The 26,245-nt window shown below is 33.9% G+C and overlaps 1 protein-coding gene across 1 annotated transcript in view; it reads left to right on the top strand.

Annotated features, from left to right (window-relative positions):
* DACH1 (dachshund family transcription factor 1) overlaps positions 1 to 26,245 on the top strand; it is a 383,401-nt gene that overhangs the window by 264,414 nt on the left and 92,742 nt on the right. The window contains exon 4 of the mRNA XM_081815014.1: positions 25,057 to 25,229. Within this exon, the coding sequence (XP_081671140.1) occupies positions 25,057 to 25,229 (173 nt within the window). The remainder of the gene's footprint in view (positions 1 to 25,056; positions 25,230 to 26,245) is intronic.

Genomic DNA, 26,245 nt, shown 5'->3' with positions numbered 1-26,245 from the left:
CAAACACAAAATAGAAAATAACACCTCAAACAAGTGCAAAAGATTTTAGGTTAGAAAGACCCTCGATTCATGCTACATCACAAAAATGATATCTTACTATACTAATTTGAGAAGTAAACCAGTAAGTAAATTTGAGATGACTGGTTTATTTGAGTGGTATTTATCATTCAAAATACTGGTTTTCTTTAAGCTGGATTTAGATTTAATTTTAAATCTTTTAGAATTGAAAATGAATGTTAAATTTAAATGCAGTGTTGTTGGACTCTCTTTTTATGCCCCACTCCCAGTGCCCCAACTTTTCCTTAAGAGCACTGGCTATAATTATTTGCCCTATAAAGGTGTGTGTATGTGTGTGTATGTGCATGCACAAATTTGCTGTTTGTTCCTTCTGTCAAAAAATGTCATTTTTCCTTCATTAATCTATATTTCCAATGTTTCCTTTTCTATGGAGACCTTCCCCACTTGAGTGAACATGCACTTGACCTATGGTGCTTTGTTTATATCTGTAAAATAGCAAATGGAGATGCATCTCTAATATATCAAAATAAGGTAATTTAACTCTATGAGCTTTTTGATGCCATTGTCTTAATTTTCATAGAACAGTAAATAGTTTTCCTTATATCATCTTTTTATGCTTTTGAAAAGTCACATATAGTTCTAGTACAGTTATTACAACCACCATATGCATTAAGCCATATAGAGGAACGCAGTGCATATAAGCCATACATTTCCACGTTGCGTCTCAAATCCCCAATATATAAACATCAAAGTATCTTTTTCCTTTCTTGGTCCTCTATGAGCACCTCCAGGGCAGAACCCTATCCTTTCTGTAGTCCCCAGTATTTGGAGCAGTGACTCCCATTCAGTGACCACTCAGTAAATGAATTAAATTAATAAATGGGTTAATGAGTGTGAATCCTGAGAACAAAGGAATATTAAATAAACTGTTTTATATTTTTAAGATATACTATTTCCAATGAAAATCTAAACAGCAAGGTATGAAAGAGGTGTATAATTTGAGACCATCCATTCATTAGCCATTTGGTTACTCCATAAATGAGAAAAAATGTATTTCAGGGTCATTATCTCTGCCTGTGGACTCTATCCCTCAAAATTGTTACTTGACTAAGAGCTCAGTTTAGGACATCTCAAATTTAAAATTTCTGAAAAGAATTGGTGGTCTTACCCCAAATCTACTCATTCCTCAGTCTTTCCATCTCCGTTTTTGTACTCCCTTGCTCATGCCCCAAACCCTGGAGCTGTTGCAGACTCTTCCCTCTCCTATACCCACATCTGATGTATCCACAGATCCACCCACCTCTTACCCCTTTATCATTTCTTGCCTGGATCACTGTGAGGGTGATTTAACTTGATTTCTTGCTTCCTGCCTTGTCCCGTATAGCTGTCAGAGTAGTCCTGTGAGCACCTATTTCAGACCAGGTCACTCTTCTGTGTATACCATCCCCAGTTCTTCCTGTTTCATGTAGAGTAAGATAATAAAAACTCTTGATAACCTTTAACACTGCATACTGGGCTCCTGGATTCTTCTCCACTCTGCTTTTTCTCCTATGCTCACTTTCACCACTCGCTGTTAGCCACTCTGGCCCCCTTGCCATTTCTGAAGTACTGCAGGAACACTTCTGTCTCAGGGTCTTTGCATTGCTGCTCCTTCTTCTTGGAATCCTGTTCTTCTGGAGATCCATAGATCTTGTTATCTCATCTCCTTCAAATGTTATCTTCTTCTTAAGGCTTTAACCAACAACCCTATTTTACATTGCACCCTACCTCCTCAGTATGTAAATACTTCCTATCCTCTTTCTCTGCTTGGTTTTTCTCCATGGTACTTACCACAATTTGACAAGTCATGTAATTTATTAAGCATATAATTATTAAAATGTCAGCCCCATGGGGCCTGGGACTTTGTTGTCCAATTTGCTCATTGATAATCTCTGTGTCTAGAACAGTGCCTGCAACCAATATTTGTTGAATGACTTAACAAGAGGTGTAAGTTTTGGAGTCCAAAAATATATTAACAGCAATACTGCTAAACAGATTTAACTAAGAAAAAAATGATGAGCACGTCAATTGTTCTTTAACAAAAGCACTAACTTTTCCAGTGAGTTCTAAGGATTAAAAAAGAGGGATTCAAGATTCTTTGCTCTGAGAAAGTGATGGTGAAACAGTTAAAATATTTATTTTCTAAATGTGACATGCTCTAGGAGCTACACATCACTTCAGCTCATGTTTACACATTATGCTACTATAACTGCTTAAAATGTAGGGATTTTTAATTGAATTTTATGGCTGCCCTACATTGTTGATAGTAATTTTTATGTTATAGCTTATGAGTTTAGCCATAGAAGGATATAGAGAAATTTCCATTGATGTAATAAAATATCTATAAAAGCAAAATGGTATTTCCTTAGTAGGTAGTTATTTTATATATCTCTAAATCTCTGAGCATTCAATTATAAAAAAATGCATTTTGAGAATGAATATTTAGTAAATTAAATAACTTTCTTTAGAACAATAAGAATTAATGATATATTCCTGGATCTTTTACATAGAATATATATTTTTAATAAACCATCTTGTGTTTTCAAAGTACCAGAGTAATATATTGACAGGTAGGAACCCAAAACTTCCCCCAAATTTCCTTATTGGTTGTATCCATAATCAGGCAGATTATTTATTTTAACCCATGGCATTTTAAAATATATTTAATATTTATGCTTTATCAGTTGGATTTTATTTAGTGCACCAAGAGAGTTATGAAAAGCTGTAGTTACATTCTTTCATATTGTTATTGTCTTCCTTAAACGATTTTATTTTAATTTGATAGACCACTTAACATGAGATTCACCTCTTTAATTTTTAAGTATACAATACAGTATTGTTGACTCTAGGTACAATGTTGCACAGAAATTCTCTAGTGCTTATTCATCTTGCTTAACTAAAACTTTATGCCCATTGATTAGCAACTCCCTATTTCCTCCTCACCCCAGCTAGGTGAAATAAGCCAGCTCAGAGAGACAAATACTACATGATTTCATTTATATGACATATCTAAAATAGTCAAGTTTAGGTTATTGTCTTTTATTAATTTTTTTTAAGATGGCCAAATAGGTGTTTGTTTGTTTGTTTTTTAAGATTTTATTTATTTATTTGACAGAGAGAGAGACAGCGAGAGAGGGCACACAAACAGGGGGAGTGGGAGAGGGAAAAGCAGGTTTCCTGCCTAGCAGAGAGCCCGATGCGGGGCTCAATCCCAGGACTCTGGGATCATGACCTGAGCCGAAGGCGGACGCTTAACAACTAAGCCACCCACGGGCTCCAGCCAAATAGGTTTTTTAATTGGAAATTATATTATTCACCTATACTTAAAGTAATCAAGTAATTAACTGAAATTTACAAAACTCTATTTTCGTTAGGAACATTTCAAATTTTATATTTTCAAAAAACATATGAATTAATCAAATTTAATGCAAACTCAAACTGATTCTTTTTCATAGTTAGTAATAGTAAAATATCCTTAGATATTTTATATTTCACCATGGGAAACAATGATGAAAAATGGGAATGTTCCATTATTATTGACCTTTAAAATCTCTCAAGTTAAGGATTATGAATACTTTTGGCTGAAAGCATACATAATCTTGCTATTTTCTTTTTCTTCTATATATTCCTACTCAACAGCACTTTCTTGAATTTTAAAATGGATAACATTCATTTGACATTTTGTTGTCTAAAAATTAAATTTTCATGCTTTGGGAAACTAGAAATGAAATTTTGATAGAAATAAAAATGCCACTGGGAATATTATTGATTACTTGGAATGTGTGGCTTTCATTTACCAATTAAAACATATTAGCCAAGTCATCTGGAAGGGGATTGGTATCTATTTTTTCAATCATTGATATAATAGGTAATTTAGATCAGTTGTTTATAAAAGCTGTCCGCTGATCTTAGAATATTAAAATATAAAAGCTCTTACTAATTTTGTAGAATTCAGACAATTAGAAAAATGTTTTCGGAGTGTATTAATATCTCTGAATTATAATATGAATAATCACAAAATATTGGTTTGAACATTTATACTATCTTTATTTATTTAAAGATTCTATTTATTTGACAGAGAAAGACACAGCGAGAGAGGGAACACAAGCAGGGGGAGTGGGAGAGGGAGAAGCAGGCTTCCCGCGGAGCAGGGAGCCCAATGCGGGGCTCGATCCCACGACCCTGGGATCATGACCTGAGCCGAAGGCAGATGCTTAACGACTGAGCCACCCAGGCGCCCCTATACTATCTTTAATAAAAGACTATTCTTCCCCTTTTTTGTTAACTGCTAATTTAAAAATAAAAATATTTTTATACTGTCTCAATCTAATTCCTGCCTTTCGTTAATCCAATATTATATTTAAAATTCCCTGCTAGAAACTGATCCATAAATACAGAGAACAAACTGATCCTTGCCAGAGGGGAGGGGGCAGAGGGATGGAGAAAATTGGGGAAGGGGAATGGGAGTTATGGAATGAATAAGTCATGGGGATGAAAGGTACAGCATAAGGAATAGAGTCAGTAGTATTGTAATAGCATTGTGTGGTGACAGATGGTAGCTACACTTGTGGTGAGCATGGCTTAATGTATAGAGTTGTCAAAAACACCATGCTCTACACTTGAAACTAATGTAACATTGTGCATCAACTATACTTCCTAAATAAAACTTTTGAAAAATAAAATAAAATCCCCTGCTAATTTTTACTATCATTCTGTGGTGCTGTGCTCTTGTTCATTACTATTGTGCACTATTTTTTTTTAAGATTTTATTTATTTTGGGGAGAGAGAGAGAGCATGAGTGGGGGAAGTGGTATCAAGTGGACTCCACTCTGAGCATAGAGTCTGACATGGGATTTGATCCCAGGACCCTGGGATCTTGACCTGAGCTAAAATCAGGAGTCAGATGCCTGACCAACTGAGCCACCCAGGTGTCCCTGTGCACTCTTCCTGTTACTAAAACTCTAAACTCTCACATAACTCCCTAGCAAGTTCATTTGTTATTAAATTCTACTGATGTTTCCTAAACTCCGAAGCATCATACAAATGTTAATTATAATGCATTGCCTTCTTTCTGCATGCCAGTTCACTGAATGCCTATTCTGATCCCCTGTGCGGGGTAAGTCTAGGCAATGTAGAGACTAAAGGTGGAGACTTTACCTTTAAAGAACTTAAGGAACCCCTTTGAGGAATGTTGCACTTTTCCTTGGAAAACTGAGATGGTCAAGTTCTACTTGGATTTTTAGAACTTTCTAGTTTCAAATAGTATTCCCTTTTACTTTTAATATTCATGGCGTACTCACTATTTCTCTATTCGTTTTGAAATGTGCTCCTCTTAGGTCTAATATTTCTTAAGGATAGTCATACTTTCCTTTCTATAATTTTATAAACCCCAAATTGACACGGTGGAACTATCCCTTTTTTTTTTTCAGGCACTTCCTCCACCTCCCCCTCCTCTCCCTCTTAGGAGTTATATGACAGGTATATCCTATATGCTTATTATCTACTCAGAGTGCTAATTTGATACTTATCCTTGATTATTGGTACATTACACATGACAGACTGAGGTCACACAGCTTCTTGAACATCTTGTCCCTGTCACATTTCTGTCAACACCTGTGACCTCAACCTTGACTTTTCTACTTAATAATAGCTTTCTTTATTAATTACATCGTTCTATGTACTTTATGCTTCATGTACATCATCTCACTTAATTCTATGCTTGCCCTTGAACAGGTGTTATCCCCACTTTCCAGATGAAGTGTTTGAGGTATAGAGTGAGTCTCTATGCTCAGGACGGCAAAGGCAATATTTAAAGCCACCTCTAACTTTTAGCGACTTCTACGCTTCATCTGCCACCTCAGTGTGAATACTAACTAGTTATTCCTTGTGAGCTACAATTAAGTCTAGAGAAAAGAGTTCCCTTTCTTATTCCTACTTTTTTAAAAAAATCCATTGTTGGCGTGGAAGTAATGATTTTTCTGTAAGAAATTTTAGAGCAAGTTTTCTAGTCTTGTTCTTATTGACTGAAGTCATATTAGGATATTATTTGATTTACTAAATTAATACATATCCAGATGTTCTAAAATGTCCTAAAATGTTATCAGATGTAGCAGCAGTGTTGTCCCATGACCCATGGAGGGGGGCTCTCAAAACTCTTTCAGGGAGTTCAAGAGGTCAAAATATTTTTCATAATAATAATGAAGTTTAAAAACTTCATTCTCTCATGAGTGTACTGGAGCTTTTAAAGGCTACGTGTTTTGGGGCGCCTGGGTGGCTCAGTCGTTGAGCGTCTGCCTTCGGCTTGGGTCATGATCCCGGGGTCCTGGGATCGAGCCCCGCATCGGGCTCCCTGCTCGGCGGGAAGCCTGCTTCTCCCTCTCCCACTCCCCCTGCTTGTGTTCCCTCTCTCACTGTGCCTCTCTCTGTCAAATAAATGAATAAAATCTTTAAAAAAAAAATACTTTAAAGGCTACGTGTTTTGTGCATTGCAACAGACTGAATATAGAAGTAATATGAGAATCCAAATGACTTCTCTTAAGCCAGACACTGAAGAATTTTGCAAAAGTGTATTTTTTGGGAAAATATTTATTTCTTATTAAAATGTAGTATTTATGCTAATATGCAATGAATTTATAGTTATTTTTAATTAATAAATAAATATTTTTATTCCTAATTTTCTTTTCTAATATGGTAAATATTGACATATGGCCAATGTATGTAGAGAGATCCTGAAACCAATGTGTTTGAGAATCACTGCTATATACAGCTATATATTATAAATTAGACTCTTGATTTTTTAGAATCTATATTAAGAAACCTTGATCTATTTACAGTACATTTTCTCCAGAGTTTTCTTTAAAAATGCTTATAGTCAGTGGTGGTAGTGAGAAGGAGAATGAAGTAGTTTGAAATGAGAAACTGGAAAGTCTTAGACATGGTGAAGCAATACAATGGTCTCAGGAAGGTTGATAATGAAGATGAACAAAAACTTACTCTCAAAGTCTCTGTTGATTTTTAAATGATTATTATTTATTTCTAATTTTATCTTTCCTTATTTTTGCAAATAAAACTTCAGTCCTGCCAGATGTCTTGCTAAAATTTTTGTACACATTTCATTCATTCAGTTAGCATTTGGGGAGAGTAGTCCCTGTGCAAGGCTTTCTAGTCTATGGCGAATTCCAAAGTGAGTAGGAAAAAATACTCACGAATTTTATTCTGAACTATGGAGTAAATGACAGAGCTAAGATTCAAGTCTATAGTCCAACCAATGAAGCCAGTTTATATATTAATCTATCAAATTTTAATTATTTGGAACTGAGAAGTGTAGTCCAATAAACACATATTGAATATGTATTATGCATAGAGTATTCCCATCTTTCTGGTCAAAGCAAGGTTTAACTTCATTAAGACATTTCTCCTCTCTAAATATTTTAAAACACAATGGAAGTATGACTTTAATGCTAAAACCAAGGGAACCATTTTCCTTTAACCCTCTTCATCGATTCATATAGGGATGTGGCATTTAGTGACATTGAAGATTTTGTGTGTATTTATAAAAGGTTTTCTTTCTCTTTTTGATATGCGATGTTTAAAGTGTAATGTATGGCTTATGAACCTAAGAATATTTTACGTTTTTTAATCTGAAGAACAGCCATAATGTTTTTTTTTAATATTAATTTGCACCACTTTAGATTTCCACAGAGGACATTTCTAAAATTTATGTGTAGCATAAACACTTCTTTTAGTTAATTGTAGAAGTTTAACACTGACTATATTTACAGCCCCGTAGGTATAGTTGAAAATTTACATATTAAACAGAGATGCTCTCTGGCATGGTTTAAGAAAATGATCTGTGTTCTTAATTACACCTTTAGCATAAATGTGTGAATGTCATTTACTGAAATGTAAAGAGGAAATCTATGATGATGAAGATAATGATGATGATAATATAAAACATATTAATTACATTAAGTTGGCAAATATTGTGTTTTCTTAGTATATGATCATTTTATATTTAATGAGGCTATGAGTTGAAGTTTATTTCAACATGATGAAAATTCTAGACTTATAATTAGTTTCATAGCTATTTTATGTCTTTTAGGTGAATGAAAACTTCCATGTCAATGAATTTCAAAGCTAAATTTCCAAACTACATTAAGGAAGGATGTAACCATGTTTACACATTTCATAGTAATTGATTTTATTCCTAGAGTCAAATACTGATTTATAGTACACAAAATGAGTATATAATTTGACCTAATGAAAATGAGTTGGTTGTTCATTTACTATGTGTAGCAAAATTGAAATTTCCTGTTTTCAAGACACAGTCTAGCAAAAGCTGGAAAGAAATAGTCTCTTATGATATTTAAAGCATAAGGATAATAATTATCAATATTTTCCAATTAATATTTGTCCTTTCCTTAAGCAGTTTTAAGGATACTTAAAGCATAGCCCAAAATTAGAGTTGACAATTGCAAATACAAACCAACCAACACAGTAATAAAATCAATACTTACATTTCCCTTGAGGCCACTATTTACTGTTTGCTGCACCATTTCCTTAATGGAATGGCAGTTATGTTTGCAGAAACCTTGTAACTACCATTTTTATGTTTTAACTAAAAGCAGCTTTCTTGAAGTATGATAAAGAAATTCTTGAGCTACTGTTAAAAATTGTCATAACCATTTAATAGTTAATATGAGCGCAGAGAAGGCAACATTTCTTTTTAAAATCTTTTCCAGATAAACATTATAGCCTCTCCCATGCAGTGCTGTTTTTCTGATAACAGCAATATGTCTTTTATGTGTTCATGATGATGAACATTGACTTCGTATTTAAACATCTCGCTATACTTAAACAACTTGCCTAGTTTAAACAGACATATGCAATTACTAGGGTCCATTTCATTCTGGGGTTGATTTTGACAGTGTACTCAAATTTTTTTTTTCTTTAAATGGAGGGAAGTACGGGAAGTTAGCAGTTTGTTCTACTCCATATATTAAAATTAATTTCAAAATATAGTTGCCAAAATGACTTACTAATCTCCTTCAGTTGATTTTTCTTGTCTTGTTGTTTTGATGGGATAGTAGTTTCCCTTTTTTTATTCATTATTTTCTATTTCTCATGAAGTTATCTCAGATTGATCTAGCATTTTAAGGTCAGTTCTTTTAACAGATTTACATTATTGTGGATTTAATCTAAGTTAAAAGTTAATTAATCTCCTCATTTGCTTCCAGTATTTTTTTCTTAAAGGTAATAATAACGTTAGAATCATTCAAGACAGAGAGGGTACATTTTACCTCCCAGAGAAATTTCTGCCTGGCCTAACTTCGTTTTTATTAGTCACTGTACAAACTAAAATAGAGAAGTCGTGTGAACAGAATGCCTGGCCCTTTGTAGAGAACACGTTTTGAAACAGGATATTGAAAATAAAGTCCATTGGCCAACTCAGGTCTTTTTACATGATGATGTCAGCAACTATGTTGCGTGATAAAGCTGCAGTATTTTCGTGACAAAGAAAAATTCATATCCACATCTTTAATAAATGAAGGGGGGGGAAAGCCCTGTCCTTACAGGATTCATATATTCCCATCAGAGCCTTTGTAGCTTCTCTCTACTGTAAATATTGAGAGTAAGGTCAGAATGGAAGTGGCGTTGCATCAAAATTAACCGCTGAAGTTATTACTTACGGTGTCAGTTGAATCCCATATTCAGGCTTTCCACACAAAGCTTTGAAGAGCCCTACAGGACCCACCAAACGTAACTGATACAGAATCATTGCCTCACAACAGCTGTGGTAACAAGGTGCTGCAGCTTTTACTTTAATCTACCTTTCTTTCTGAGAGTTTATTATGTTTTTGAATTTATTCTTTTGTAGATCTGGGAGCTATCTTTTTTATGGAAATTAATCTTTTTAGAAGATTTGTACTCTCTTTTTCAAACACTAATACATTCATTCAAGTATCCTATTATTCAGATCCAGCTGGCTTTTATCTGGTGATATTTACTTCAAAAAGCCACGTTAAATGGTATCATAGATTAATTCTCAGGGCACAGGAAAGCTTTTTTGGAGAAAAACATGATTTGGTAATTACTTGAAATATCATAATAAAAATCACAGAAAATGTCAAAAATGTACTGTATAATCTGTCGTAATAGGAACCTTCAAGATGTTGTTTCATTAGAAAGGGGGTATTCTGAGTCCCTTGTAAGTTTTCATTTCAGTCAAACAATATATAACTCGAAAGTTTGCTTTGGGTTCTAATAAACCGTATTATGAATTTTAGGTTTATATTGTTTGTTCACACAAAGCAGTGAAACTTCAAAAGGGACATTATCCACTGCTATCTCTTACATAAATCAAACTGGAAATAAGACACATTTTACAATTCAATTTAAGATCCCACTGAGACAATAATGTTGCAAGCTGTGCATTTTGCGAAGTAATATAGTAATGTCTAGTTTGCATTTTTGAAAAACCAAATTAATCACACTTTATTGAATACGTTGGAGCAAACCTAAAATTCATCTATTATTAAAAACTTGTGCAACAAACACAAACTATGTTTTTTACATAAAGGACAAACTCATTTATTCATTAGGATAAAACACTTGGAGTTTGCATTTTGTAACTATGAAAGAAATGACATTTGCTATGGAGGCTGTTTTTAGTTTTTAAAAGCAGTCTATACATAGTAAGCTGTTTGAAAATTTATTTTAGCATGCTAAATTGTACCAGGTTTCAAATCATTCAGATAAAAATAGAATTTAACTTGAAAAGTTTGGGGTAAGAAAACAAAAATCATTTAAGTAAATAATACACTTTTTAAAAAGACATCTCATACCAATAGTCACATTGTGCTTTAGTTCCACATGTGCATACGTTAATATAATATGATCATTTTATGGTTTCGATAAGAAAAATAAAACTCTCCTCTGGCAAAATAAAGGCTTATCATGCCCTATGATTTTTATCAGGCTAAAGAAAGTACTTTTTGTATGCATACATTTGGATATACAATTCCAACAAGGCATTATATATAGTATTGGAAATCAAATTTTTGTGGCATCATTTAGACATTATTACCTACATGATATATATTATATATTGTTATTTTTGAGGCATACTAGTAAACCTAAGAATTGTGAACAGTGACAAAAACTGAAGAATAGCAAAAGTAGTGGCTAAGGTGGGGATGTTTATTTTACTGCTGCATATTTTTCAATGTCAGAATAGTAAACACTGTTTTGCTGTCTGCTGATGTGTATAATATTCTGTATGGTAACAGTTATTTGAGGTGCTACAGAACAGTAATATACACTCAGCACAGAATAGAAATAGCAATATTAAAACACATTTCCAGATTTAATTTTTCAATAAAATATTGAAGTCAAACTTGTCCCATTTCATAAACCTTATTATTAAATCATGAATTTTAGGGGAATATTTCCTTTCTGCCTTCTCTAATTGTGTCACATGGGGAGGGTCTAAAAAAAAGTCCAAAACTCATATCCACAGGTAAGCTGTTGCCCTCTGTCAAGAAAGGGTAAATTATATCTCTTTATGTGAAGACTTCATACAAGACACACAGAGTTTTCCTTTTATTGGGGAAAACTATTTGGTACATACATAAAAGGAACTAGTTTACAAGCCATGGGATTTAGATATAGGGAAGAGTATGCAGTGTGTCCTCACTCAACATAATTGTTATGTCATGTCTGGCTCTGGAAACCAATTTTGTTCTTCAATCATCATCTTAGAAAACTCTCCTGATAGAGAACGCAAGATTTTTTTTTTCTATTTTATCAATTTTCCAGTGGCATGAAATATGAGAATCAGGATTCTTGCCCTGGCCGCATCAATGTCAATGTGGTAGATGACAGAACTTGTGATGATTATTCCTGATGATGAGTTCCTTCTCCTCCTTCTGACCATCTGATACATTGCTTTAATCATATCTCTCGCCTGCCTAAGATGATGACCAAACTCATCATCCTGACATCTGAGAACTTCCATAATCTGGCCCTAGTCTACCTAATTCTTTCTGATTTCTGATGCTTTCCTAATATGTATTTTTTCCTCCATCAGTGGGGTTGACCGGCTGTCATCCAGACCCACCATTTATGTTTGTCTTTGCCTTGTTGAACAGTCCAGGCAATTCTCTCAACTTGGTGTGCTCTCTTGTGCAGTAGAAGGGATTTAGGAGCAAGGGTCAGGCAATAAATGTGTTCCAAGTTCAGCTCTTTTCCTGGAGAGCTCTATGGCCTCAAGAGTGTCATTTAATCCTTCTGAACCCGTGGTCCTCTGCTGCAAATGAGAGGACTGTGCTTGATGGTGAGGTCTTCTCAGAGAAGACTTTCCACCCTGCTCTCCTAACACACATGCTGACATGTGCACACATACATCACATATGTGCAAAAATTCTTCCAACCTTCTGGAATGGCATCTCATTTAATATACCATGTCACTTTATTTATTTATTCCTCATTATTGTCTCTACCCACCTCCCAACTAGAATAAAAAGTCCACAAGGATATAGATTTCATCTCCTTTCTTGACTGCTCTAGTCCCAGTACTTACAACAATGCCTGATACATATGTTAAAAAAAAATGAATGAATGGTTTCTGTTCTGCTTTGTACTCTAACATTCTATATATTCAATTCTATTCAAATACATACATAAAAACAAATTGTATGTTGTTAGTGGTGTTTTAAATATAATTTCTTGCTCCTTGTCCTGTATACTGTAACATTCTTGGCATCTGGTTGTCTTTGTGTGATTATATATTGATATTTTAAAAATTTATTTCTGTTTTCTGTCCTATTTCTTTTTCTTTTTCCTATTTGATATGGCTGTATCATAATCTTAATAGTCTGCTGGTTTTCTCCTGTTTCCTCTCCAAGACTTTCAATATGCAATATTAACTTGACTTTTGGATAGACAAGAACATGAAATCTTTTTCAAAGCCAGAATTTAAACATATCTTAATATTAATCTGAGCAAATGCACATGAGTAATTTTCAAAAATTATTTTCACAGTAAGTAGAAATTTGACACATTTAAAAATTAAGCCTTCTATTCTTAAATTCTTAATACTTTTGTAGATTTGTTAAATTTTAAATAGCTAATATATAAATACACAAAAAAATCCCACATAGTGTTATACACATAAGACATTACACAATAAATTATTTTTGAATTTTTGTTTATCAGTATATCCATAACAATTATAATTCTTAGTGCAAATAATTCAAATACATGATAAGGTACAAATTATACTCGAGAGGTTTCTTTGTGAAAAGTTACTCTTTATAGAAAGCTCATAGAACAAACTTTCAAAATTTACCAAAGAGGATAAACAGTTTCTGTACAGACCATGTACACTAAAGAAAGTTCTTGAGGTATTTAATTTGTTTTGAAAAATTGTGTCTTAGCCTACTAACTGAAGTCTTAAACAGTTATTTAATATAAATTATTTTAATTAAGAGCAATATTTAACAAGGTGTATTTACCCAGGTGTTAGGCCAGGTACATCTAAATGAGAGCATCTGTGTACTGTTTACAATGGTTCTAACATTCTCTGTGTAATGACGTGAGAGAACACGTGTGGTAGAACAGAGAAAAAGAGAAATAGTGCAATATTTTAATGTTGGAGGAGATATTGAAATTATTTAAGAGAGATTTTTGATCACAAGGGAAAATAACAGATCATAATAATTTTTTTATTACAGAGAGTACTTTCTACAATTAGATAGCTAGTTATTACTCAGTAATTAAGGATCCCTCCCTAGAAGGTATTTTTTTTAATAGGTAGAATTCTCTTTACACTGGTGAAATACAGTATCTTTAGTATAGATAAAGGCAATTTGTATAGATGTGGCTTTTATAAGCTTAAGATTTTTAAAAAATCTGTTTCTCCATTTGAGCACTTTAGAAAAGATGGTAATTTCACCATTCATTATTTATTTTTTAATGAGGTATGCATCTTTTTAATATTGAAGTTGGGAAAATTTTATGGAAGAAAAATAATATGATTTATCCAAATACTACTGTTTTGTGTGTCTGTGTGTTTAAATGAACATAGAACTTATGTTTAGCACTTAATTCTGACACTGAATCATTGTGTGACCTTAGGTTGGTTGTATTCTCCCTTATATTCTTCATTGCTCATAATATGGTTATAATAGTTACACTAGATATTTTTTTTATAAAGATTTTATTTATTTATTTATTTGAAACAGAGAGAACGAGAGAGAGAGAGCACATGAGAGGGGGGAGGGTCAGAGGCAGAAGCAGGCTCCCTGCCGAGCAGGGAGCCCGATGCGGGACTCGATCCCGGGACTCCAGGATCATGACCTGAGCCGAAGGCAGTCGCTCAACCAACTGAGCCACCCAGGCGCCCCTACACTAGATATTTTTTAAATAAAAAATGAATAAGGATGTTTAAATTTTACTTTATATTGACCTAAGGGTGTTGATATTATCAGAAAATCAATCCTCATTTCAAAACACATTTTCTAACCATTTTTCTTATTCTAATTCACATTGTCACACCAATCTAAGAAAGCATATTGTATGCATTTATTCTTGGGAGAAAAATGAGTGCTTATATTTAATTCCTGAATTGGAGTTAAAATGTAGAAATGAAATTATCCACATTAATGCTAATCTTCTTAAGTATTTTTTTCATTGCTAGCAACTGAAATTTTAGTGGTCATTTTGACCTTGAAAATCACCTGCCATGTCTGCCCATGAAAAACTGATGAAAAGTGCTTTGAATAGTATGTCTTCACTACATATAATAAAAGCTATGGAAAGAATGATTTGGTTTCATATAAACAGTAGCTTTCAACAGGCCTGCCATCTGCATGTAATCTACCACTATAATATAATATTATTTCAATGATCCTTCAAATGTGCTGAGTTATTTGTGATATGTAGTCTTTTGATTTAAAGCTGCCTCTCTCCATAATGTTCTTTAGGGGATCTTGTAATTGCTGGATATTGTAATTATTTATCATATTAGAAATTGGACTAATGGCATCTTTTCAAGCTATGCTCAGCTGTGTCTATTTATGTGTGTGTGTGTGTGTGTGTGTGTGTGTGTTTTGTCTCTGTTTAGTCTGTTTACTTAAATAATAGTTAGGATTGTTAAATCTTTACATTCAATCATCATGTCCTACATTCATTCATTCAGTATTTATTGAGGACCCCAGATTTGTCAGGTATTCATGTTGATTTTCTTATTAAAAAGAATATTATAGCTTAGAAGTAAGTGGAAAGACTTGAAAATTATAAACAGGTATTGATATTCTTTTGTGCTAAAAATTTATTGTAGGAGCCATATACCAATATTTGCTTAGTCCTGCTCAGCTTCTCAGCCTTCTTTTTCTTCTCCTTGTTTTGTTTTGTTTTGAAATCATTCAGCTGACTTATTTGGGACTTACTCTGTTGCTTACAGTAGAAATACACTTTTAGTAGAAATGCCTTTATTGAATTCTATACTTTCTTCAAGCATCGTGACTTAATCTCCCATCTACGAATCAAAGACATCAAAATCTACCTCACTGGGTATCTGCTTTTCTTCCAAATTTCAATTCCATATCTCTAATTGCTTGTTGTCAATCTCTATTGGACTGTTCCTAAAATATCACATATTTAGTAAGTACAAAATTGAACTGATTTTTATTTACTGTTAAATCAGGTCTTCCTCATTAGTCAAATCAAAATTTGGATTGCATGTTCAGAATTCCAGAATCTAAATCCTGGGGCAAATTAATTCAACCTTTATAACAGTAATTTGGATCTACCTCAGAGTTTCCTAAGATTCATTGGATATTACACATAAAAATTTACCACAATGCCTGACACATTGAAAGTAGATGATACATGTTAGATGTTATCACCATCATCACTTCGTTAATGATATCACCATACACCCCGTTGTTAGTCTAGATACTCAAGTCATCTTTCACATTTTACTTTCTTCATCCCTTTTTGTACCCAAATGATCACCAAGTTCTATCAAGTTTATTTCCAAAATATCAAACATACTTCCTCTTCTTCATCTTCTCTTTTATTCCAGTCACAGGATAAAATTATGTACATATGTGTTATATTTGTGTATCTCTCTCCCACACTGTAAGCTGCTCAAGAACAAAGGCTATAGGTTAGCATTTTTAAAACCCAATTGAAGTTTACCTCATATGAATGTAAGAATTGGTCTGAGAATTGCAGCTCTCAACTCAAGAACTGATTGAAAGTTAGCCTTACTATGGATACAATGATGAACAAAAGAAACATAGGGCCAACCATGTGGTGCTCACATTAAGATGAGAAATGTTGGGTCTTTCTTTAATGACAATGGGAAACAACTGAAGTCCTCTAAGCAGGAGAGTGACAGTGTAAGATCTGTACTTAAAAGTAATAATGATCCTTGAATCTGATTACAGGGGCATCTATTACATAGATGAAATCAACACGAAATGGAAGTGGACATTTGTGGCACGCAGTGAGAGAGGAGGAGATAAAGATGATCCCTAGGTTTCTGGTTTATAAACTAGCTGGTGATGTCATTCTTTAAGGGCAACCAGGTTTGGGCAGAAGATAATTTAAGACTTAGATCTATACAAATGAGAAATATTCAGATAATTCCCATGAGTATGCCATCCTACCTATGAGGGTTTTATGCTTTTTGGGAAATTTAACCAACTGAGCCACCCAGGCGCCCTGCTTTTTGGGAAATTTAATAGCAATTTTGGCTCAAGTGAGAAGATTTTTCAATTTCAACATAAATAATTTAAACCTGAAAACGTTGTATAAAACAATGGAAATTAAAACTGATGTCCACTGACCATGAGCAACACTTAACCATGAACATGAACTTGTTCTATTATATACCATGTATAAAGTATATTAACTTGAAATTTTATTTGATGTAATTGTAAATCTATAGGGAAATTACAATATCCTTAGAGAGGAGAATTTCTAGTTCATTTGTTTGCCTAATGGAAAAATCATTTGATGAGTTAAAGTGGGAAAAGGTAGAAATTCATTGACATTGGCAATGAGAAAGGTTAAAAGATGCAGGATACATCTTAACATGGGTACATTATACCCAACTGCTTTATTTTGAAGAATTTCATAAATATGTTTTAGATCAGAAAACTTACACGTTTTTAGTATTGTTATTTCTACACTGTCCATAATAGCATTATACTTTCGCTGTGGAAATTAACCAATCTGTTGCAATATGACCATTTCCACTGAATAAAAACATTTGGTTCTTGCTTCCAAGCATCTTATAGTCCATATTAATAAAATATGAAAATATTTAGTCTATACAAATTAATCTGGCTACTATTTCTTTCCTTGTATTGAGTCCTGTGTAACGATTGACTCAGTTTGAGTCTGCTTTTTTTTTTAATTTGTTTTGGGAATCCATTTTACCTGGTTAACACTTAGAGCATGGTGCTAATGAGTCCAAAGAAAACAACAGCATCAAAAAGCAAAGTGTTTTCTGATATAATTATCTCTGTCTTAAAGTATTTAACCTTTATCTTTATAGTAATGGCCTTACCTCTTTTATTTTAAGTTGTATCAAAACTTTTTGGAATTTGGTACGAAATAAGGGAAAATGTATAAAGTATTGCATTCTGTATATAACAATTCATTGTAATAATTTTTATGAGTTTGAAATCAAGGCTTTCAAACGTAAACCATTGTCCATTTTAAGTTACCTAATGCTGTTCTGGTTTTCCATGATTCCTCAAGGATTCTCAGGATAATTGTTTTTTGTATGTCTCCCTGTCCTTTAAGGACCCTTTTATTTATTCCATTTGATCTTAGTGACTTGAACCTCAGCTCTGATTTTACAATTTGTTTCTCATTCTTTCTAGTTCAATAATCATTAGCCATGGCGAAGAACAGTCAACTAAAATAAGAAAGAACGAAGCAGCTCTGATTTCCAGTATTCTGTATGTCACTTTGCGTAGCCTGTTAACTTACGGCACTTTCAGCAACACGGCTGAATATGTAAGGAAATAGAAATATCTCAACTTGGTGAAGAAATCTAGCTATTAGCATTGTTCTGATGAGTCCATGGACTTTAACAGCACTGGTGTGATAGTATGACCATTATATAGATATAAAATAAAATGTATCAAAATAGCTCTGCATTCAAAAGAAAACATTACAGGTAAAATAGAAGCTTTCTTGTATGGCAAGAGTTTTAAATTCCTAATTAACAAATACTTAACCACTCAGGTAACACAGAGTAAGCTTTAGTTAATAATAGATAGCTAAAGAAAATATGTCCAAATATTTCTGGGAGAGTAACATGTTTACCTATATGACTTGTATTTATTGGTAGTAGGATAGTTAGAATTCATGACAATACTATTCTTTCTAAGAAAAAAAGTAAGTTGATGTCAGAACATCAGCTAAGCAGGATTGGTTACATGACAGCCAACCAGTTTTGTTTTTCCCCAGCAATTCCAAATCAAACATGGGATGTGTACATATATAAATTTTAGACTCGAAATGGCCTTCTCTGTGGGCATTAAAACCTAGGCATTTGTGGTGTTTTGTTTTTGTTTTTGTTTTTGCTAAACCACTGAACCTAAACTGGAATATTTTATTTTGTTTTATTTTTTAAATTGTGCCCCTAATTAACTTTACCTGGAAAAGATTACTTCTTCTTCATTTTAAAATAATTTGATGAAGTTGAACCAAAACACCAAAACATTTCAGTGTTTTTTATATGCTAAAATATAGATCAATTGAGCTCAAACGTTAACCAGAAAAAGATTTAAACATTACATTACATTAACTCATGAGAGGACTGTTTCTCCCATTTATGCAAAGCACTAGGAGTACTGCTGACAATTTATATCTAATTTTTTTTAGGGTGAAGTTAACCCTCTAACAGATAATAACTTGTTTATTCTCACTTACCTTTGAAATAACAACTGAACATCCATAGTGTCTGTGACTAGTATTTACTCTTACTGAATAGTCTTGTCTGCATTGTTAAGATGGCGTTGACATCCTTCTAAGTGGTCTCCAATGGTATGGAGTAAATGCCTGCTCTTGCCATTTTCATTGTAAACGAATCTTGACAATGTCAGGTTCCCGTCACAGTCTATCAGTGTCACTCACTAAGCAGTGGTGTGACCGTTAGTCCCTCTGAGATTTGCCTTCTTTATCAGGGTCAGCCTGTGGGAAAATCTGAATGAATAGTTACATGTTACTTAGATATAAAGGGCAATAACATTTACATATATTTTTACTATTTTAATGCATGATAGTTTAAAGGTGTTTACTTTTTACAGATCACTTTAATTTTGTGTTTGATTATTTTACATGTACTCTATCCAAAATTCATAAAAAAATACTATGGCCTTCCCTTTTGGAATCTATTTCTCATTAGATATATGCAGGATTCAATAATAAATATGATTATCTGGGCTAGGATATTTGGTGCCACTCATACACATACCCAAAATTTGTGGTTTTTTTAATTAAAGAGAAACAGTAATAATATGCTTTCCCAAAACATTTTCTATCTCCTTTTCTACTTAAAAGTTGTGTGCCAAAAAATGAAGTGATCTTCTCTTTTTTTCTAACGATTATCTCCACATTTAATCACTCTTTAATTTTTTTATGGTAATCTTTTTTTTTGAACATCTGTCTTAATTGATAATTTAATGTTTCAGTTGATTTGTAAAATAGCATTCCAAATGCTGAACATTCACATTTCTTTCCCCTTATTTCAGTTTATTTGCAAGAATCAGTTACTAAAATTTTATTTATAACATATCCATATTTGTCTTTGGTTCTATTGAATATACCATGTAACAAGATACTGAATAGAATTTTTCCTGTGGTCCCACACAAGAACAAAAGGTACTGGGCACTCCTCATTTTAAAGAAAGTAACAAGCAACTGCTACTTATTAATAGCCCCTGAACCAGCCTATCCTAACTATCACTCCAGACCCCACAAATACCCTCCTCCTGCATTTTAAGAGGGTATGACCATAGGGAGAGGGGAGTTGCAGAAATCCTTGTAGTGAAGAGATAGCATCTAATGGGGAGGGCTGTGGCTCACTGACCCCTTTTTGAGAGCGTTTCCTCACCACCAGGTGAAGGGAGGGGAAGTTCCAAGAGAATTATTCAAGGATTATAGGTGCCTCAACCTCATTTCAAAGCTGGATTTCTGTTTTGATGTGAACTGCTGATCTGTTTTCTGTACATATTTGAGCAACGGGGATAAAGAATTGAGAGGTGGCAGGGTAGGGAGAGTGGACATCATCAGAACAAGAGGACCCACACCAATGAAGGACCTTAGTTTCAAGAGGCAATGGCAGATTTGGGAGCTTAGAAGAACAGAAAGCTGAGGGAGATTTCCATTGTCAGGGACTCCTGCTGCGAGGAAGTTCCTCTTAAAGGGCCCCCCTTAAAGGATCAGACATGACTTAGGAGATACTTAGCATTTAGACACCTGCCATGTGGAAGACGTAAATGGCCGATAGGTACAGTCATAGAAGATACAGTGCAGGGAGGACTTGAGCAGGAACTGGTTGGGTAGGAGACCTTTATCCTACTATCCAGGAGAAAGAAAGGAGGAGGATGGATGAAAAACTAGCCAAGCCCATGTCTTCCAGGCTACCTAGGCTCTAGGGCTGGCCAGTGCTGATGGGGATGGGGAAACAGAGATGAGTGTTAACTAGAATGGATTTTTTGTTTTTGTGGGATTTTTTGGTTTTTGTTTTTTAGAAAGAGAGCATGTGTGCCAACAGGGGAGGGGCAGAGAGGGAGGGAGAGAGAGAATCTCAAGCGGACTCTGCACTGAGTATGGGTCCCAATCTCATGATCCTGAGATCATGACCTGAGCCAAAATCAAGAGTCAGTCACTGAATCGACTGAGCCACCCAGGCACCCCTAGAATGGATTTTTTTTAATACTCAAGGTTATTAAGGGGCAGAAAATCCTTGACAAAACATGTTTGAAGGCACTAATTAGAGGAAAAATAAAACCATTTTATATTTGTAACGCATCAGTTCTGACTGTCCCATAGCCTGATTACCTTTAGAGTAGAGATAGCTTTCAAAATTTAAGGGTTTCTCCCCAAAGCAGTGTATTTCTTCATTTAAAACTTGGTTCATCATAAAATATGTATCACAAAATATGATAAAATATAAAACAGGGGCAAGCCAAGAAAAGTAGTCTGAGCTCATAAAAAGACTGAGACAGTGCATCAAGCTGTTTGCTTTTTTTCAGAATCTGAACTATGTTGTAATGTTGGGGTGGGAAGAGTGTAAGGTGGGAGAGAATCTCCCATAACTGGTGTTTACCAATTCAAATTTCAGTTACACTAAATCTGAAGATCATCTTGCTTGCCCCTGAAGAATATACATATTTTTTTAAACAAAAGAAACTAAACACACACAATCACTTTTTCTGCAAATAAGTTCCATATATTTGTATACATACTTATTGATAAATTCTTAATACCATATAATTAGGCTGGGGAAGGGAATTGTTTCAGATTATATAAAATGCATAATTAACAGTTTTTAGCTAGAGACAGAATTGGTAATCACGCATTAATTTCAATTTTCTTTCTTTCATTTATGTACCCACTTACCTCTGGCTGTCTCAAGACTATACACTTGTTAATTTTCACTCTACCAAAATGATGCCATAGCATGAGTGGCTGGCCTCGACTGTGCTTGTGGTTACACTCTTAATTTCAGCACATAGCATCTGCCTGTTGTATTCTACCCTCAGCTGAACCCATGTAAGCAGATGTCTAACCTGAGACTGTTTCTGTGCTTCCCCACAATCTGTGTGTACGACCAGGTATGGGAGATCCTCTCTCCCTTCCGTTCCCTACTCCCAACATTAAAATATGATTACAGATCCCAAGTAATCAACAGCTGGATACACTATCTGAGTCTTTTTGTAAACTCATGGCCATTTTCCTTGGCTCAAACCATTTTATAGTTTTATTTTATAAGTTTTTGCATATGTGCCTCAACAACCTATTACAGTATGTGTTCTTTGAGGATACTAGGCCTGTATCAACTTCATCTTGTTCTTCCACTGTAAAGTCAAGAAACAGTGTGATTCTATAAGAATGGGGAAGGAAAAATCAGTTTTTTTCTGTTTCTCCTTAACTCTCCGTAGCAAATATAAGAATTTTTCTTACATATTTCATCTGTCTCTTGCAAGATTTCATGTGGGCATAGTAGTACACTTTAATTTTAAAGGTATATATATGTGTATATATATTTGTATGTAGGCATAGTATGTATGTGTGTGTGTGTGTGTGTGTATATATATATATATGTATGTATTCTGGCTTATATCAATCACTGAATATATTGGCTTAAACCAAAGCACCTGAAATTATACATTTAATAACTATGGGTATGTCTTGTTCTGAAGTGGCCTATTTTCACTTCTTATTTATTCATGCTAATAGAGGAAAAGGATGTTATAAATAATGCAAAAATCACTTACAGCTGACTTAGTTATATATTGTATATTTTTCATCAGACTTAGTTTCTTAATTGTTTGCTCTATTTATTACCCAAATGAGCTAACATCATGAGTATTTAACAAATGATGATTGGCGGAGATGGCTAGGAGCATTTTATGGAGTGGGAAAATCCAATCTAGTGCTATAAACTTGCTATGGAAAATTCGCATATGGATGATTGATATTTACCTTACACAAGGGACTAATATCCTGTGATGCAAAAGAGATGTGAAAATAGATCATATTTTGTCTATATTCTGTTTCAGATTGAATCAGAATTTTGGCTTAATATTTTATATAATGTGAAAAAACAGAGTTAGTGTTTCTCTACTCTGAGAGTAAAATTGAAATATATTTGGAAAAATGACTTCTTCCAGTATACTAACTGGCAATCAGCAATCAAATAAAAGAAGAAATTGGTTCAAGTGAACAGATAAACAAAAGTAGATAATAGATATAAACAGAGCTCAGACTGAATCTAAAATAATGAATGTGAATATTTTTCTACACTCCATATATTAGTTGCCCAAATAAGCAACATACTATGAAAATATAATGCTTGCTTTTGTTGGATATTGTAAATGAAATATGTAGAGAGAATTATCCATTAATTACAAATTCCCAATCCAGTTTTCATATTCAAATAGCAATTATTCCAAAGTGTTATTTCTATACCAACTGTCAGTGATTGTGCCTCAATTTTTGTTTTAACTGATACTATAAAAAGTAAAAATGTAAAGAAAAAATTTGAGCATACATTGATAAAGGCATTGTAGAGTGGAGATTTTTAAAATGTTTTGTCACTGTATGTTTTCATGATATCATACATTTGAAAAATTCATACTTATAACTTTTACATGTTTGACTAGGACCTTGGTATAAGTGTCAAAAAAGGCATGAGTAGAAAAGTAAAGTACATAAATTTGTGAATATGGAAGTGAACTTTTATATCACAGTGTAGGAACAAGCTGGAGAAATTTCTTTTATGAGTCATTTCTGGATGAAGCTATAAACTTTTTTTTAGCCAAAAGCTGTCATGGTTTCTTGTAAAATAATAAAGATAATAAAGATATCCATTTTAATTGATTCTTTTCATTGTTTAATAAAATTGCTTTGTTTGATTGCTGAAGAATTTGAATTGAGTTTTCATTACCCACTTCTGAGCAATTTACTCTAAGATCCAGACAGTATTGAGCTAATGAGTTTGAATTTATATTGAACCTTAACTGTCTTCATGAAGTAAATGGAAAAAAATCATGGCAGTAACTAAGTATTCTTCATTAAAAACTATATCGTAGAGATTTTACAATGAGGCTTTTAATAGAGCTAAAGCATTTAAATTGGAGTTTTACCAACTTTGCTGTTTCTAAGCATATTATAAGAAAATATGATTTCCTTTAAGAAATCTGGGATAAGGAAACACTGTACTCTTGCCCACCCCAGGGATCTCACACTTTTGTTACCCCCCTCTGCCTGCCTGGACCTTACAGCCTTCCACATAGTCATCCTCTCCATCACCTTCAGCAGAGCCACCGTCTGCCAAACTGTATAATGGCATTTTTTGGCACTAAAAAATAATAGTTGCACAGAAAAAAATTCTAATTATTGCATAGTAAAATATAGGACAGAATAAAGAGATACTACATTTAGATAACTGATTGTGATAAGCTAAAAAAAAACACCCTCATATTTTAAACAAGAATTAGACTGATCAGAAGAATAATACAGCAACCAATTGACCATTTGTACTAAACACATGAAGCATGGTGATATGATAAAACGTGGCACCAAACTGGTTAGCCTTAAAACTAATTCCTGTGAGTGGTGAGTGGATATCATTGCCTAAAAGGGGACAAATATTTTTCCTTTGGCAATTATTATTAGAACATTTTTTAATGCTTAAATTTTCTTTTTTTTTAATTTTTTTAATTTTTTTTTAAAGATTTTATTTATTTATCTGAGAGAGAGAATGAGAGAGAGCACATGAGAGGGGGGAGGGTCAGAGGGAGAAGCAGGCTCCCTGCCGAGCAGGGAGCCCGACGCGGGACTCGATCCCGGGACTCCAGGATCATGACCTGAGCCGAAGGCAGTCGCTTAACCAGCTGAGCCACCCAGGCACCCCATGGTTCTGGCATACTTTTTTTTTTTTTTTTTAAGATTTTATTTATTTATTTGCGAGAGAGAATGAGAGAGAGCACATGAGAGGGGGGAGGGTCAGAGGGAGAAGCAGGCTCCCTGCCGAGCAGGGAGCCAGACGCGGGACTCGATCCCGGGACTCCAGGATCATGACCTGAGCCGAAGGCAGTCGCTTAACCAACTGAGCCACCCAGGCGCCCATAATGCTTAAATTTTCAATGATTTATGTTCTTTGCCATTTTCATAAATGAGATGTACCATGTTTCATAGTTTTACTTGACCAAAGCAATGATGATATATGTGTATTTTTTATAGGACTGGAGCTTCCTTTTATGATGATGCCCCACCCTCTAATTCCTGTCAGCCTACCTCCAGCGTCTGTCACCATGGCAATGAGCCAGATGAACCATCTCAGCACCATTGCAAATATGGCGGCTGCAGCACAAGTTCAGAGTCCCCCATCCAGAGTTGAGACATCTGTTATTAAGGTAATTGTTTCCTTACATGGTTGTTTTGGCTTCCGCCAAACAGCATCTCAAACCACCATCTCTCAATCTGTGATTTTATTCCACAATTCTAATGTCAAAACAGCTAGGTGGTAGTTCAGTAATGAGAAAAATCACTTGTAGTACTTAGAACCAGGTAGAAGCAGGGGTACAATATTAGACAATATTAGGTTAGGTTAATCTTAAGTTCTGTGTTGTGTCTATTAAGAGAGAGATGAACATAGGAAATTAATTGATATATTTCAAATAGCACGTATGTTTAAATGTTTGGTTGTGTGTATGAGGGCATGCATGTATATGTATGTGTGTGTAGTGTTTTGAGACTTTAGGTGTGGAAAAGTACTTGACTTGTTTTTAGAAGACAAGAAGTGTTAAATTATGGTTCTGCCACTTGATAGCTATGTTGCCTTGGACATGTGACTGAATCTTTCTGATTCTATTCTACATATAAAAATAGGTAATGCCGTATAGGTGTAAAAACTAAACAAAATAATAAAATTCATTGTTTTTTATAAATTCAAAATACACCACATGTGGAAGATAACATTATTGTTATACAAAAATCGCATGTGTGTATATACACAATTTTCTCTCTCTCTCTCCCCCCTTGTGTGGAAGGGTATATGTATAACCTTAAATTTGTATGTGTATAGTTTTCATTTATTTTATAATGTGTATTTAAATCAAATTACTTTAAATGCATTGTCAGAATATATTATTAGTTTTTCAACTAAGTAAAAGATACCTCATGCTCATCCTTATCTGACATAATCATTACATCCTTTTTCTGAATATAATACATTTGAGTTTAAGGGAGCCTCTGGAGCATATCTTACATAAAAGGTCCTGTTAACAATTCTTATTCATTGCTGGTAAATATGCAAAATAATATAGACATTTTGGGAGACGGTTTTATGGTTTCTTACAAAACTAAACATACTCTTACCACACGATTTTATATTTTGCCAGCTCCTTGGTATTTACCCAAATAAGTAGAA

Source organism: Leptonychotes weddellii, chromosome 3 (genome assembly GCF_054177405.1).
Source record: "Leptonychotes weddellii isolate Sample4059 chromosome 3, ASM5417740v2, whole genome shotgun sequence".
NCBI lineage: Eukaryota > Metazoa > Chordata > Mammalia > Carnivora > Phocidae > Leptonychotes > Leptonychotes weddellii.
Note: the sequence above shows the minus strand (reverse complement) of the source record. Positions and strands in the feature narration are given on the sequence as shown.